The 17,082-nt window shown below is 39.9% G+C and overlaps 1 protein-coding gene across 1 annotated transcript in view; it reads right to left on the bottom strand.

Moving 5' to 3' along the window:
• Window positions 1–1,664: 1,664 nt before the first annotated feature.
• The window catches only part of PTPRK (protein tyrosine phosphatase, receptor type, K), a gene marked incomplete at its 5' end in the record, with an annotated part of 36,426 nt that continues 21,008 nt past the window's right edge, over window positions 1,665–17,082 (bottom strand). Inside the window, 10 exons of the mRNA XM_009578462.1 lie at window positions 1,665–2,160; window positions 4,709–4,844; window positions 6,108–6,271; window positions 8,232–8,357; window positions 8,589–8,720; window positions 11,742–11,915; window positions 12,482–12,631; window positions 14,474–14,609; window positions 15,732–15,886; window positions 16,655–16,771. Of these exons, the coding sequence (XP_009576757.1) occupies window positions 2,107–2,160; window positions 4,709–4,844; window positions 6,108–6,271; window positions 8,232–8,357; window positions 8,589–8,720; window positions 11,742–11,915; window positions 12,482–12,631; window positions 14,474–14,609; window positions 15,732–15,886; window positions 16,655–16,771 (1,344 nt within the window). The remainder of the gene's footprint in view (window positions 2,161–4,708; window positions 4,845–6,107; window positions 6,272–8,231; window positions 8,358–8,588; window positions 8,721–11,741; window positions 11,916–12,481; window positions 12,632–14,473; window positions 14,610–15,731; window positions 15,887–16,654; window positions 16,772–17,082) is intronic.

Here is a 17,082-nt window from a genome sequence, read left to right as displayed (position 1 = left end):
CCCCTGTACTCGGCCCTGGTGAGGCCGCACCTCGAATCTTGTGTTCAGTTTTGGGCCCCTCACTACAAGAAGGACACTGAGGTGCTGGAGCGTGTCCAGAGAAGGGCAACGAAGCTGGTGAAGGGTCTAGAGAACAAGTCTTCTGAGGAGCGGCTGAGGGAACTGGGGCTGTTTAGCCTGGAGAAGAGGAGGCTGAGGGGAGACCTCGTCGCGCTCTACAACTACCTGAAAGGAGGTTGTAGCGAGGTGGGGGTTGGTCTCTTCTCCCAAGTAACAAGCGATAGGATGAAGAAATGGCCTCAAGTTGTGCCAAGGGAGGTTTAGACTGGACATTAGGAAAAACTTCTTCACTGAAAGAGTGGTCAGGCCTTGGAACAGGCTGCCCAGGGAAGTGGTAGAGTCACCATCCCTGGAAGTATTTAAAAGACGTGCAGATGAGGCGCTTAGGGACATGGTTTAGCGGGCATGGTAGTGTTGGGTTAACGGTTGGACTTGATGATCTTAGAGGTCTTTTCCAACCTTAATGATTCTATGATTCTATGAGATGACATGGCGTCTTCTCAAATACTCCCTGAAACACTGAAGTGAAAAATAATACAATTTTCCTTATCCAAATATATCGGTCTTCCAGACAAGAATGACTCCTTAACAAGGACAGTAAGTGAGAGGGTATCAAAATAGGAAATAATATAAAATAATGTTTAAATAAAAGTTTAATTCACTCTTACTTACAGAATATTTAAAAGCACCTTATCATTTTACTGTCAGTTCTAAAAAAGACCAACAAGAGACTAGAATGATTTTAGCTGGTAAAATATAGAAAACCTTGAGAACAAATGGACACAAGCTAAGCGAAAGCACAGTAATATTTTGTACACCACAACTATAATCAGAATCTGGCATTGGTTTATTCAAATTTTGCTTTCTTGGAAGCAAAGCTTACATGTTCGTAAACATCAAAATAAACATTGCTTAATTTTACAATTTGCTAAACAAATACTTTTTTACCCTCAAGAGCATCTGCAAAGCCATCTATTTGTCTGGCAGTTCTCCTGTTGACCTGTGCTTCAATATTTTTTAAACAATTAATTCCCTTAAAACTTTAATGGCGCTTAAAAATTTCTTCCAATATTGTGCAAGTCATAGGCAAGGCCATTTTGATGTGTGCCCTTCCCTACATAGTTTTTTGATCAGTACTTAACTAACGCAACTGTGAAAAACTATACAGTTTCAGGAAAATGTTTTGATTTTGGTCCTGTAGTTAAAGACCTTCTATAACTGAGTTGTTTACAAGGATTTGAATCACAAGCATGTACACAACAAAACCACTATACCAATGTTTCTTGGTCTATGCATAAAAAGTATGTCTTCTACTTACACTAAAACATACAAAAAATAAACTACAAAAATTGTTTACACTTGATTTCGGCAAAAAAAGCTTTCTTCAAGAAAAATGATTCTTCTTTTTTTCAGCCATCAAAAAAGGAATGCAAGTAAACAATAAATACATGTGCTTTCTCCATATAGACATATTTACACTTGAGTCTTTGGCTTATGTTTAAGTTTCTTTATAAAGATCTTTATGTGATCCAGCCATCATTGCACATTAAAACAAAATAAGCCAGTTTTTTTTTTACTATACATAATATATATATGCAACACTTGAAACTTATAAAGAATGAACCTTACTATCAATCTGCACTGTTATTGTACTTTAACAATGTATCAAAAGAAAAAAAAAGAAAAATTAATACCATATAGGAAATATTGATACATGCAACAGATGGTCGCTCTACTGTAATTGAGAGACGGCTGCATATACAAACACTGAAAAGTCCTAATCTGCGCAAATCTCTTCTGACTCTGGTTTTCATTAAATAGTATTTATGTGGCACTAAATGTTGATACTGTATACAAGCATAGAAACAGATTGAGTTCTTTTATTAAGATACACAACTTCATAAGAAAAATACTTTGCATTTAAAATTTAAAATCCCTCCCACCCCCCTCTTCCCCTAAAATCTTTCTTCACAGGATCAAGAACTGTTGTCAAAACAGCTTATTGAGATTCATGTTATTTGGTGAACCTTGTCACATCCGTTCTGACTAAGAGGATTCCAAGTACTCCAGCGCAACATCGTAGCAGAAGCGATATTGCTCCTTTAATGGGAAAGAGGAAAAAAAAGAAAGAGAAGTTATATTAAGATTCGAAAGTATTAGCAGCAATATCTACAAACAAGAATAGTCTTTGCTAACTACTATGCAATTTTAACTTCAAGCCTGACATGCTTGGGTTTTCTTTTTTTTTTCTTTTTTCCTACTACACAAGTAGTAGCTCTGATTTAAAAACTCATCCTAACCAATGAACTGGAAAAGAAACCTGACCATGAAATGCAGTCATTTGCTTCTCTGATTTTTTCAGCTTCTGAACTGGTTTATCAAACATGAAAAGTTCTCCTATCAGTCAGAGCATTTTTGCAGTGAAAGCACCTCGACTCTGATAAACCATTTATATTTACCATTTATATTTAAGTTAGCTGATAATGAGCCATTAACTGGTGCCTGCTGCTTGGACAGCCAGGGAATGGCTAGGGAATATTGAGCTGTGACACAAAGCTGCTCTGGGCCTACAGCCCATTTGTACAGTTGTGTCGATGTAATGTCCAAGAGATCAGATGCCCATTTAAAAGAGAAGTTAAAGCTCAAAATTTCATCATGGTTAGTATTTCTCCTTAACAAGGCTGCTGTTCAGAGCTGATACTGGGGGTGAGGGAGGAGGAAAGAGAGGGGAGAGGGCAAGAAGGAGAAGAAAAACCAAAGAAATTAATTCAATCTCTATTGTCTTTGCGACCTAACAAAACAAATCTGATTTTGTGATTTATTTTTGTTTGCAAAGGAAGCCAGCGTGATCCATTAGCAGGAAGTGGTGGTGATATCTTAAAGGCTTTATTGCGCTGCTCATTTTTGTTATCTGATCATGTTGCTGAATGTAGGGCACATGACAGTGTTATATATTGGTTTTCCTGGTTTGTTTTCTAACTAACGACTCAACAGCTGCTGCTGTTCAAGAGTTCTGAATAAAAACCCACACAACAGAAACACGTAACTACAGAAACTCAGTAACTGCAGACTAAAGCTACAATGGAATTCAGGACTATTTTGAAACGAAATATAAGTTTACAGACCATTTATCAGAAACACACACAATCTGCCTTGGCCTCCCTTTACAGTGACACAAGTAATTTTCCATGTGATCTGACCTGTTTTCTTCACAGCAGTAAACTGAAATCCAGGCAGCAATTCAATATGTTGTGTCTCAGACATCTATGGCACACCAGACTGCAAAGTATTTGCAGCAAAACCAGCAATACCTAGCCCAACGTCACTGCTGCTACAGGATGCTCTACCTGTTAACATTTTAACCATCTTCTTAATTTATGTGGTGGCAAGGCATGGAAGCGATGCACAATAATTAAGCAAATCATACCACAAAAGCTACTTGATACCAAGCAAACAGTGACACCTAGAAAAAAGGGCAATATGGGAAGAAGCAGCTACAGCCATTTTGTTCAATATGCAAGTTCACAAGGTCAGAAGCAATTTTCACTACACATAAACTGCAAAACATTTTTAATTTCAACTGGCGTCCCTGATTTTTATGCTGTAGGCAGCCATCTGGCTGAAAAGTGACACTGGCTGCTGGCAGTGTGAGAGTCAAATGGCAGAAACTCCCAAACACCGTCTAACCTGCTTTCGCATTCACCTACAGGAAGGAAAAAAATCCACTCGGGAGAATTTTTCTAAGGCCCTTCCACAATGTTCAGTTTTCGTGACTGAAGCGATCACACAGACGGATATGCACTCATACCGTACGCATAAAGATTGACCAGAAGAGTGAAGGTTATTTTGAGTTCTGGCAATATACATACAAATATTTAGTCTTGTGGTTTTGCTAATTCAGGCTCATATTGTTTATATGAGTTTATGTTTATATTGTTTGTTATTTAGGTTAACTGTTGGGCTCAATGATCTTAAGGGTCTTTTCCAACCTAAATGATTCTATATATTCATTTCCAACATACTAGATACAAGTCTTTGATTTTAAAGTTCTGAGGTATAATTTTGACTACTACAAATCTAAGTAACAAACGTTATCATTATTCAATACAGCTTACAAAGCAGCAGTTGTTATTAAGAAGCAAAATATTCACATCTCCAGCTACTAATCTGGACTTTACAGCTTATTCCTACTAAGAAGAAATGCCTTGCTCCGTAAAATTTCAAGATGGTTTGTGCGAGCACAACCCACTGCAACTTCTCTTCAAATAGACCAGGTTATTTTGGGAGATTAAAGTGCATTCTGTTAACTCAGAATGTTTTCTGTGAAAAGCACGGTACCACTACAAGAAAAGTAGCGTAAAATGCTTAGCCTGGCCTCTCATGATGCTGACTTGTGTGTACACTTAAGAAATTTCCACCACAGGATGTAACGTTTCCCAACCTTACGCTCATGCCAAGAATCAGACCAGCCTCTGCTCAGTCTATACTACAAGGGGAGCGCAAGACCCAAAACCAACATCCCTTTCTTCTTGTGGCCCAACATAGGTTTGCTCTGTTTTGTGGGCACAGGACTGAGAACGCAGCTCACACAACAAGAGAGCTCTGGCTCCTCAGCTGTTTGCAATAACCCCAATGGGCTGGTGCTTACCGGAGTTTCTACCATGTTGGGCTTACTGTTGCGCAAAGTCTTCACAGCGTGGAAAACATCCACCACGTTCTGCCTTTTTACCATCTCAACCACAATGCCGATGGCACAGAACATCCCGCTCCGGCCACCGCCGTTTCTGTACGCAAGGAAAAGAGCTGGTTAAATGTCACCACGGCGTAAGAGAGAATCCAAATCACATTTCTGTTCTTTCAGTCTGTAAGCGTGAGTGATTTGTGAGTCTCACAGGGAGACCAGGCTTTAGCAATCTCCTTGCAGCCTCAGTGGGTTTGGTCTGAGACATTTGCTGTTTCTGACCTTCCTCTCAATTACTTCTTCTGAATTACAGCCCATCATGCCATCCAGCTATGCTACAGCCTAATTTACATAGGCATTAGAAATAAAAAACTAAGTTCAATGGCAAGTACAACATTCTCCGTTTAGTTCTGGAAAGAGACTCACTTAAATTATCCTATGGTATGAGGATTATCTAGCCAGAGTAACGCCAAGGCATCACTGATTTGGTATCTTGTTGACCTTTGGTGACACTTCTAAACTATTTTAATCTTCATTTCAAAGAAATTAAGGTAGGTACTTCTTCTTATTAAGTCTAAACTAGCCAGAAGGTTCCACAGATAATGAGGAGGGGTGGACAGAAAGGGGCCACAAATTAATTTTGAACATTTAAGCAGAAGCCTTTTTTTAAAAGTAAGGAGAAATGCATAATTCAATTTCTAAGTTTTAAACTTTATATTGAAATAACGTAGGAGAGAGACTGGTCATTCTCTGCTTAGGGAGAAAAAGATACCGCCTTTTCAAAACTCCCAAACCAGCTCCCATTTAAATATCAGGCTCAGATAAGCAGCCAGCGGTCATCTACCAACAACAGTTTTAGGATCACGTAATCACGTACTGTATTATAGAACTTTCCTCTGATTTCATATATCCATAGCTCTCAGTCTAAAACCCTCAAAATATAGTAGGCCTTCTGGAAAAAATGCAACATGATATGCAAGAGATACACAAAAAATAACCATTTGGCACTCAGCCAAATAAAAGACTTCCTCACTGAAACTGTACAGAAGAAATTGATCTGTACACATTTTGTACCTGAAAAACATGCTATTATGCACAGAAGGAGATGATACACTATATCACTATAGTATCACATCCAAAATACTCATTCCCATGGTACCTTGACCTGACACAGACAAATCTGAAAGTTGACCAAAGGCCAACCTACAGTACCAGTGGTTTTTGTTGGTTTTTTTTTTTTGATAAAAGAAAGAAGGGCATGTGCAAAAGAATGTAGCCATAGGAATACTGCTGGAACTTAAAACAAGAACTAATTTATAAGCATTTATTTGAATAGCAGCAATTTGACTTTCTCCCAATTACTCACAGGCAATGGATGATGGTCCGGCCCTCCCCTTCTTCACACTCCTCTTGCCATTTTTCAACCTGGAGAATTAACTTCAAGAAGGATCTCTTGGAAGCTGGTACATCTCTGTGAGAAGCCCATCCCAAATACTGGAATTGCTGCACCATCAGATAGCCTTCTTGTGGCTGAGGGAAACCAAAGAGCTTTAGGTCAATATGGCACCTTTACATCTTGGTTTAGAAAACCAAAATATAAAACTAACATGAAATCTAAGTGTTTATATTATGGACAGATTCAAACGTGTATATAGATTGCATGGTAGGGTCTCCATTAATTCGTATCACTTGAGCTCAAGGAAGATGTCAAAAAAGGAAAAAAAGGGAACTACATTGAAGACAACATCACAGTTTATCAATCCACAGTTTATCAATCACTAATGTAACCTATCCTTCTTCTAAACGGACAAATTCCCTAGATTCTACGTGTCAAGGGTTTTTATCCTTAACATCAATAATGAATTAAAAATTCTTAGACCTACGGAAGTGAAGAGACATACCTTTGGCTCCCATGCATGAACTGACCCCATTATAAACAAACAACAAGTAATATTGGTGCACAAATATGACTGTTTTCCTTGAAGTCTTCCCTTTTTGCCAGACTATGATAATCATGAGAGCCTTGCTGCCAGTCTCTGAGCCTTCCATGTGCTAGATGCTACACAGGGAGAGCTTTGAATAGAATTAAACTGCCACAAGAAAAGCCTCAATAACTGGAAGAATAAATAGTCTGTTCAGTTTCTTGGAGCTGAAGAAGACAAAAAGGAGTAAGAATGTGGATTTTAGAAAAGGAAGAACAGAGCAGAGAGATATTTAGAAGCAAGACATAAAGGCAAAAAGGCATGGGAGACAAAGAGAAGCAGAGGAGCAGAAAATCAAAACACCGTAAAAAAGAAGAAATGGAAAAAGTGAAAATAAGAAATGAACAAAAAAAAAGAGGAAGTCTCAAAATACAACAAAAAAAGCACTATGGCGTAATATTTGCCAGTGTGCCTACACCTTAGCTTCCTGTAGTTTCCAAACAAGGCATGAAGAGCTAAAAATGTTTTTCTTAGCTCTGAATATAAGCAAAATAAAGGTTTGGATAAAATACTGGCCACACGCAAACTGATCTCTGCACTTTGAAAAATGAAAATGTGACCAAAATAAAAGAAAAAAAAAAGTCTTTGTATACACAGTAATCAGTTTTCCCCACAGCTATTGTTCAACAGTAATGAAAGTTAAACGTATACTCCAAGTAGCAATTGGTAGTGTGTAAGTTCAGTATTGGATGAAAGACACAAAGTAGTAATGGTAAATAGAATAGGGATTGCTGGTTAACTGCACATACAACGGTGGCACAAGCATCTGTAACTCTTCACCTGTAGGCAACATAAATAAGCGATTTATAAAGGTGAGCTAAAGGAGGAGACACTGCATGGCAAACAGGGTTTGAGAAGATGCTGCGACAGCGCGAAACACTATGGGACAGCAAAAAGATGAGATGGTGCAAGGTGTGAAAGAGCCGACAAGAATGCAAGACTGGCACTGCTACTGAAGTTGAGAAAAAGATGATAAATGTAGGTTGAGGCACAGTGGTGCAGAACCCTTCAGAGGCAGCGGAGCTTTCAGAGTTTTTTCACACCCTGCTTTGCAGGGTGCCACAATCCTCCTTTTATGTTGTTGTTCTCACATCTTAGGCTGAGAAAGTGCTGGCTGCATAACCAGCCTCAGCGGTCCTGTTCCTGATTCACCACGGAAGATGTCTTACAGAAGCTACAAATTAAATACCTGTCACTACATGCTCATTACAGGGATATTCCTTTCACTGCACACCGAACAAACAGAATTCTTCTTATACATCTTACACTCATCAGGGAGAACGCCACAGAACAACAGTCATTCACCTTACTGCTCTCTCTGCTTAGCGTGCAGCTATAGAAAAGTACTAGAAATTAGTATTAGATATTGATGCTTGACCGACTCTTTTCTGGGTGATGTCTTAAGAATGTTAGTATTTTACTATTATTCAAAATTAAAAACCACAAGAGCCTAGACGGCGTTGAAAATGACATATTTTTACGTTACATATTATTATGACAATGCTTACTCTTGTTAGATTGCATATCCTGAAAATTCGGTTTATGACATCGCAATCCATTGAACACGACATGCATTCCACTTGGATGGGACCGTACCGCAGTATCCCTTCCTCAGGCCAGTATTGTGGGCAGCCCTGCGCCAGAGCAAAATGGGCATAATTAAATGGCAAGTTACAACTTGAGCATTGACTTACTCTACTGCAGACAACTCACCTAACCTTTACTGAGCAACTAGTGTTAATTAGTTGCTGTAAAGCAGAGAATAACTGTAAAGTCACTGCACTGCTCTACATTTTCATCATGTAGTGGATCCAGAGTGATTAAAGCATGCGACGGTATGTGGAAAACTCGAGCCCCAAACTAACCTGTGCTAAGTCGACTTCATTTAACATCACAAGAGAAGTACAGCCGTAGTCATACACTAATCTCCAGAAATCTTTCACAGTGTTTGGTAAAGGATGTTGTGTGACAATAAAAGCTGCTGGCTGCCTGTAGCTCTGTAAAGGTAAACGATTTTATTAGCACTGGTAGAGGAAGTACTGCATAACCTCCACTCAAACACTGCAACAGAAAAAACACATAAATAGAACAAAGCTGTGACATCAATTACACCAGATTTCACCAAAGCTGACGTTAAAAATACATTGTCGTCTCCAGTAAGAACAAAGAGGTTATTCTGCTCAGGTCTGCCTTCTGCTTTGTTACAGGCCAAGCCCTGTTTCAGTTCAGATATGCACGGGGCACTGAACACGCTCTTCAGGGCTCTGCTGAGCTGAAGCTCGGGCAACTCTGCTCCAGGCACAGTGTCCAGGAGACTGAGCAGGAAACCTTCTCCCCGTGTTGCACAGAAGGGTGCAGAGGCCTCAGAAGGTTGCCCCATCCACAGCAGTTTACACGTGAGCTCCGTGACTGAACTGGGGACTAAGCTCAATCCCAAATTCTGTTTCGGTGCCACAACTACAGGGTCACCCACAGAACTGACCTTCAGGATTACTGGGGCCCATTTCCAGCAGAAAGCAGAAGTTAAACAGCAAAATACTATTTCCTGTCACGATAGCGGATTCCATTTTCTGTGTGCTGCGTTGTACACAACTGCAAATAGAGATTTCCAGCCTTGCATAAGTTAGCTGAGATGCAACTAATAGCAGAGAGGCTAAGTCCCTGCAGCACATGTATGTATTATGGGCAGCAAGCAGAAGAGGAGAGATCAGAAGTTTTTTGCAGGCAATTTGCAACTATGCACGGAAGAGTTCTGCAGTGAAGGAATACAGATATGAACTGGCAAGGAAGCACCGACAGGTTAATCTGAGAAACAGAGTAAGATAGTGAATATTCTTGTAGGCGGATGGGACTGTAAGTCAGTTTGAAGATGAAGTGCTGGGACTGCTGTATGCAATGTAGAGATGACCATATTTAGCACCCATCCTGGTACCAAAAGCAGTTTGGCTGTTTTTTTACTTGAACTAAGTAGAATAAATTAACCTAGGAGAAAGACCTGCTAGGGTAGCTAAACCACTTCTGGTATGGAAGCTTGCTTGTTTGAGGATTGATATGAGGGATCTTCATGTGCAGTATATCGACATACCCGCGAAGAGCACAGCATGGGGCCCAGAAGGAAAAAATACAATTCTTTTCACCGTTCTACTTGCTGTAAATTGTGAAGATAACAAATTAATATCTTTAGCATCAGTACTTGTTTGACAACAGAATAAGGAGGCTGACAACTTTTTTATCTATGTTTGCGATCCTTTTCTAATGCAGGACGCATATTGGGGTAGTAGCGGCCTGTGTCCTATTTCCTAGATCTACCCAGGGAGCAAAGAGGAACAATCAATATCGATTCTTCCCTTCTATTTCTAAGAAATAAAACATGTACTAGATAATGTTTTCCTAGCCCTCTTCCCCATCATTTCTGGTCTTTCCCGAGATGAGAGAATGTACTGAGTCTGAAATGATCACGTTTTCAAAAAGAACAGGCAGGAGATCTGCTGTCACACTGGGAAGCAGACACCTTCTTGTGGGAACACAGGGACAAGTACATTGTGGAAAGGGGAAAGTTTCCATTTCTGTTTTGCTATTGAAAGTCCCTTTTCCTTGCCCAGCAGTGGGGTCCCCCTCTCTGAATATATCAGTCTTAATAAAAAAACAGAAGAGAAAGGGCAAGAAAAAGCTTTTATTACCCAAAGTTTTAACCCTGTACTTATAGCCTTGTTATATGCCTTCATTGTAATATATTACTTTTTTTCTGCTACTCCTTTCCTTTCATTACTACCACTTCTGTATTTTCCTTACTTGCCTCTGATTGCTCATCCCTTAATACATTGCTTGGTTCCCATCCCTGCCTTCCACACACTGTTATACACTCAGAGTCCTCCTGCCACCCAGCCGTTCAGCCTGCGTTGTCTTCCTTTCTCCCCAAACCACACTCCTCTATGCAGCTGTGTTGGTTGGTCCATAGCACATCAATTTTATCCAGGTGCTTAATGTAATTTTAACTGCAATTCTACACAATTTTGGTTGCTACCAAAATTCTGCTCCCTGCTCTAATTCATCCATTCAGCCGCAGTGACTCCCTAATAGATTGGTCTCACACATGCTACTCCTCTATTTTTCTGGCACAATAGCTAATTGTGAGATTAGGAACTGCATTTTGCTAGCAGTTCAAATGTTTCCTGCACTAGCTCAGGCAGATCTCCGGGATGAGTACCATTCAGTCCTGATGATTTCTGCTGCTATTTGCCATTTTATTCCAGCATCTCTTCTTGACACCGCAGTTTCTGACAGCACCTCATTTTTGAGGAAAGGGAGATGCTCCTGCAAATCAGGCCACTTACTTAAGTATTTACTGTAAAGGTGACTTTAGGGACCTATCTTTGGAAATACTAATGGCAGGCTCAGGCAGGTATCTGACAGCACACGTGATGAACTGCTTTATCAATCAGACACCTATAAGCAGGTTCACCTCCATTCTTCCCATTAATTCACCTTTCTCCCTGACAATACTTCTGTCACTCAAATTTCAAGGGTCTTTAAAAGAGCTGCAACTCACAATATGAACAACAAAGCCAACCCCATCCCCAAACATGATAAAGAAATATTTTTTTTCTCCCTCTGTCGCTCCTGCCTCAATATATGTAGCCTTTCTCCTAAAACAGTGATAGTAACCTCACACTCTGGTAGGTAATATTTACTTCCTGACAAACAGCAGATTTTTGAGATCCTGCTGAGATCTGAGATTCAGAGGGCTGGAGACTAGAGCCTTATATAATGCTGTTGAAAAGGGGAGATTTCCAGTGGGTCCCACAAGGATGCATAAGACTAAAGATAAAAAACCTTATGAACAAGCAACACAAGCTGGTGGGGCTTCTTACCCATTTCCCCCACTTTTCTTCATTAGGACCTTTTTACTGGGCATTACAGTAAGAAAGAATTACCCTTTCTTAAACCAGCAAGTGCTCTCTCTCATATTACATAGCTTTTCATGGCACACTACGCAGACAAAGAAGATAGTCTCTTACGTCCATAAGAGCAGCATTGATGTAGTTGCTGCTCTCTCCATCAATAGTAATTAAGAAAGGCAGACATCTGTCAGGTGGCAGCATATCCATGAAGCGGTTCTTGTCATGGTTCCTTGGCAAGCAGGCTATGCTGCAGTCCTCCGCTTGCAGACGAGGGGTCACAGAATTCAGGGTCTAAGGGAGAGAGGATGCTCGCTTTAGCATGCTGAACTAACAGACAATGGACTCGAGACTCCCCAGCTTTTAATTTAAAATATTGCAATATGGGAAAACGTGAGGCATTAGCAAGAAGACATTAGCAAATAAAAGCTCCTATCTGTTTGATGGACGAGCTGGGGCTTTTCAAGGGGAGTTAAGCTGCAGGTGTAAAAGGTGCTCCATGTACCACCGAACAGATTCCTCATGACACCATTCCCTCCAAAAGGAAAAAAACAAAGAGGATCCTTTAGAGCCCTAAAGAGCTATGCCTTAGCTGTGCAAATGCAAGCCAAAACTCTCTGTGGTTCCTAAACTGTGCTCTTTATTCCAGACAGATATTTACTGCAATTTTATTCAAAGGAGGATATTCCATATTTAAAACAACTTGCAAAGCACATAAACACGGGCGCTTTATTTTGTGGACTAAAAGTAAGGGACCAAATGCTATAAACATGATATGAAAACCCTTTCCCTTAAAATAAATGTATCTAGAGGCAAAAAAAATGGTTGTCACATGAAAAGTTAGTAGGAACTGTGAGTACCTGAAACTCATCTTTGAGATGCGAAGAGTTTGTCTGAGAGTCTATTCTAATCATATCAAAATAAGCAGCTTTGAATTCGCAGACAGGAATGGCAGTTTCTCCACACAGGCAAGCTTCTAGAATGGCATCATGAATAAAGATGTACTGCTCCTATCAAATTAGGCAAAGAAACAAAAATTACAGCCATTTAAAAAACCCAGATCTTTCCTTCTTTTAGGATAAACAGATCTCCTGCACACTATAAAACTCATTCAAGGTAGTGTCCATCAATCCATTAAATAACGCTTTAGTACAAACACAATCTTGTCCTAATTGAGATGCAGTTAACAAGGATGTTTTCTTCAGAACCAATTTAAATTCAGTAAAACTTAATGGAACAGGCATAGCAATTTATTTAATGGGAGGTTTTCAGTTTTCTTTTGATGCTTGTGGGTTTCTGCGTATATGCCAGTGACTTGCTAGCTTTACTCATTTTGTTTTTTTTTTTTTAAATAGTGTCAAGAACTACTAGTGTGATTAGCAATTATTTGGCATGTTGCATTCTCCTTATGCATGTGCAAGCTAGTACACCAATTGTCTGATAGCCGGCTCTAGGCCAGTACTAAAACTCAAGTGTGTCCCAACAGAAACAGCATTTCTTCCCCTTTTTTTTCTGACTTGCCTTGAGATATCCTGAGTCCTAGACAACTGCATTACTATTTCAGTCAGGCCTCCTGTCAATTTTTACACAACACCTATTATATTTACTTACCCCGAGAGTAACAGATGTAAATCATGTCTATACAGCGCAGTGTGAAACCTGTGCCAGCCTCACCTAGGTACTGTGGACACCGATGAGGTTATTAACAGCACAAACTTTAACATGTGTTACAAACCAGAGCACACGTCCAAGGACCATGGTCGTATTCAGGCTCTACAGCTATGGAGCTATTGCCATCACTGTTGTCTAGATGACCATCACAAGAACTTGCTGCAATTACAGCTTTATTTTGCTGTGTAAGTATGAACCTCTGAGAGGAGATGAAAGGTAAGAGGCAAAAGGGAGAGAAAGAGAAAGGAACAGCAGTAGGCGTGTTAATTCACATGCAAGAGCAGATTAAACTGAGACGGTTGAAGCAGTCACACTGAAACAGTCCACACACTTCCCAAAGGGTAATGGCCCTGTAGCAGGGGTAGTTGAAAGGGAACATTTATTTGTTCAACTGCCACAGGTTACAGCATGGAATAAAAACTGCACCAAATTACACTGATATTCCTGGCTGCCAACTGCAGAGACTTGCACATGGTCACATTCAATATTATGGGTGAAATAACTTCCCAGGTAGATGTCCACACGGAGGACAGGAGAGAGAGGTGGCAAACCACTTCAGGTAGCCTGTCTTAATATAAATCAATAACCTATGTTTCTGTGGATGCTCAGTGATACTCAGGTGGCAGAATGGGAGCTGTTATAGCTTCATCACTAAGGCAATGGTTTTACTGTGGAGTTGCTGAAGGCATGACAAAAGACAAAAAGGGTAGAAAAGGAAAAAGGCTTGGCAATGAGGTTAATACAGCAAATAAAAACAGAGGTGAAAAGGGAGAGTGAAATGGACATAAAGTTCCACAGGTAAGTCAAATCACGGATAAAGTCATTGGAGATAGTCTAAAACTGGTGGCAACCTGCTGAAATTCCAACTTTGGGTTCCTGGAATTGCTGATACCAGAGCTGGGGAGAGACGTGCCATTCAGGCCTACTGTAGGGTATTCCCTAAAAAATCCTCGTTTTCCTTTTGTTACAAAGTTAGGCGGGCACTTGTTAGTGTGAAGACTGAAAGAGCTGGAATGTTTGTTGCACCATCCTGGTTCTGGGCGCTGTTTGCCCTAAGCAATGCTCCCCAGAGGAGATAATCCCACAACAGGGACACTAGCTGCTTTTTTCAGAGTGACAGTGAAATTCTGACCTAGCACGTTTCAGAAAGCACCAGGTGCTTTGAAGGTAAACTGCCGTACCTCTGTCTGTACCATGTTGATGCGACGGGACCGTAAGGCTTTGACACAGTTGTAGATATCCACAACACCTTCTCTTTCTGCCATATCTAACATGATATCGATCACAATATAACAACCTGTTCGTCCAGCACCAGCACTAAAAAGAATCAGTAAATACTGTTAGGAATAGCCCCATGAAAACACCTATGAACTTTATAAACCCATTACTGAGAGCATTTTTATACAGTCATTCAGTTCTTTCATCACAACCACTACCTAATTTTTATCTTCTCTCCTTCTCTTCATAATGTCCTTTAAATCTTCTGATGTTCCGAAATAACCATTTTTCATCAGATTTGATCCACTAAGTAACAGCAAAAAAAAAATTGTATTCCTCCTTTTATTATCCAGATCAATATTTAAAGTAAAAAAGAAAAGTTAGTTAAACTGAAATCTGGAGGATGATTAAGCTTATGCACTTCAAAATGTGACAGATCTTGGTTTTATTTAATAAGGCTAAGCATGATTTTTAAGTGATATATTACAATAAGAAACTCAAGTGTATGTTTTACCAGCCAAGCTCTAAGCTGGTTCAGGCAGCACATTTAACAGTATCTAGAAGAATCTCTCTTGATTTATTTTGGTTTTATATAAAGCTTACGGACAGTTTTTTGCACAGTGAATTCTTAAAACCTTTAAAGGCTGAGTAACTCTATCTACAGAATGTAATTAAACATTTGACGGTGCTGAAAGAAAATTCTATTTGTCAAAAAAAGACTGTGTCCCAACAACACAAACCTTGCAAAACTTGCACAGGAAAACCAACATTCTGTATTCGTTGCTGTTAACCTCATTCCATCTTCTTTCATCTACTTGTTTACTTCTATGTAAATTAATAGTCTGTTCAGACATTGTATGTAACACCAAGCCATCAAAGCAGCTCTATCTACACCTATTCTCGAATGCTGTCACAAAATGGTTGTAGGCTACCTAAAACGATAGGCTGAAGTATCATATGATCTAGCTGGTGCAGCTCTTGCAGGAAAAAGAAAATCCCTGGCTATTCTGTTTAGAAAAAGTGTACTAGAAATCTGGTTATTTCCAAATGTTGCTGTAGACAGCCAAATCCTACTGCCGTGTGAATTAGGCAATTCAAAAAGGGAACAACAAAAACAAAGCACTTCAAAGTGATGGATGCTTTGCAAGAGACTACTGTAAATGCTCACATAGACAGTTGTGGAAAAAAATCAATCTACCAATCTACCTCTTCTGTACACACCTGCAATGGACAACAATAGGCCCTGCACTAGGAGGGTTAGATAATTTGACTCTCCGTATAAAGGAAAGCAAGCCTGTGGCATTGTAAGGAACTCCATGATCTGGCCAGCCGGTGAAATGAAACTGTTTGACTTCACGGATTTCATTGTAGCCCCTCTGTAAAAGGCAAAAAAAAAAAAGGTTATGAAATTCAAAGTATTTCATAGACTAGATATTCTCTGACTCAAATAATGATAACACACACTGATAGAATCTACATGCTGTTTTCATCGTTTCACCAATTACTTAAAGAAAAAAACATACGAACCTTAAGGTGTCATTGGGGTTTTTTCATTTTGAAGTTCGTAATTTTTACTTTTGCCATTAAGTATGCTAGTTTTGCCTCATTAGTTTTCTTTTTTATAGACTTAGATGCAATTCACATCGATTTTCAGAAGTTTTGCTAATTAAGACAACGGCCTGCTACATTTGCAGGCAAGTATAATGATTTACCAGAAGACCACAACTGTATCACACATCTCGCATTCACAGAGTTTGTTCTTTGATTAAGTGAGACTGACTCAGCAGCATTCAGGGCAGAGTGAATGGAGATGAATGACAGACATGACTCATAACTCGGTACTTGCGCTCAGCTCAGAAGTGTGGCTACAGAGAAGAGGTGACTGTCGGAGGGGGAGGGAAGAGAGAGGGGAGGGTAGCAGTCAACTTTTCTGGGGAAATTCAAAATCCCACAGTGAGACGCATGTTTGGATAGCCTGATGCAATGCATTACTCCCACGGTGAGGTAAGACTGCCTATGCTGTGGACCTGTTAACCAGACAGAGGGGTTTGGTATGGTACAGCAACACGCACAAGCATAGCCTCCTCCATACTCCTTGCTACCAGGGAACGGTATTTTGCCAAGCCCCTTCAAAATGTCCTTACCCTTCCCAGAGTGAAAGTCCTGACAACGTACTCCGCAAGGGGCTCCATCTCTACACAGGTCACTTTGAAGTCACCATAAACTTCTGTGTCGTCAGGCCAGTACTTGTAGCACTTCACCTAAATACAAAATGGGAATGCATTTTACACCAAAGGAAAATAAAAGCTTGAGGATACATTACTGCATGTACTGCATTACACCACATTTATTTCCAAAATGACCATGCGCTCTTGTGGCTTGTCATGGCTAATGGCTGTTCTGTCAAGTTAAGCACTAGCTACAAGGTGTTTCCACTGCTTTACACAGCTGTACTTAGATGCCAAATTCATGTCTAAATGAGCAGTAATATTTTTTTAGTGCTGAGCTATGGAATACTTCCACTTATGTTAAACTGGGATGCATTTCGTATCAGTAATCAAACTGTTGCAAG

Source organism: Fulmarus glacialis, unplaced genomic scaffold (assembly GCF_000690835.1).
Source record: "Fulmarus glacialis isolate BGI_N327 unplaced genomic scaffold, ASM69083v1 scaffold28655, whole genome shotgun sequence".
Lineage (NCBI taxonomy): Eukaryota > Metazoa > Chordata > Aves > Procellariiformes > Procellariidae > Fulmarus > Fulmarus glacialis.
The sequence above is the reverse complement of the archived record's forward strand: the minus strand, read 5'-3'. Positions and strand labels throughout refer to the sequence as shown.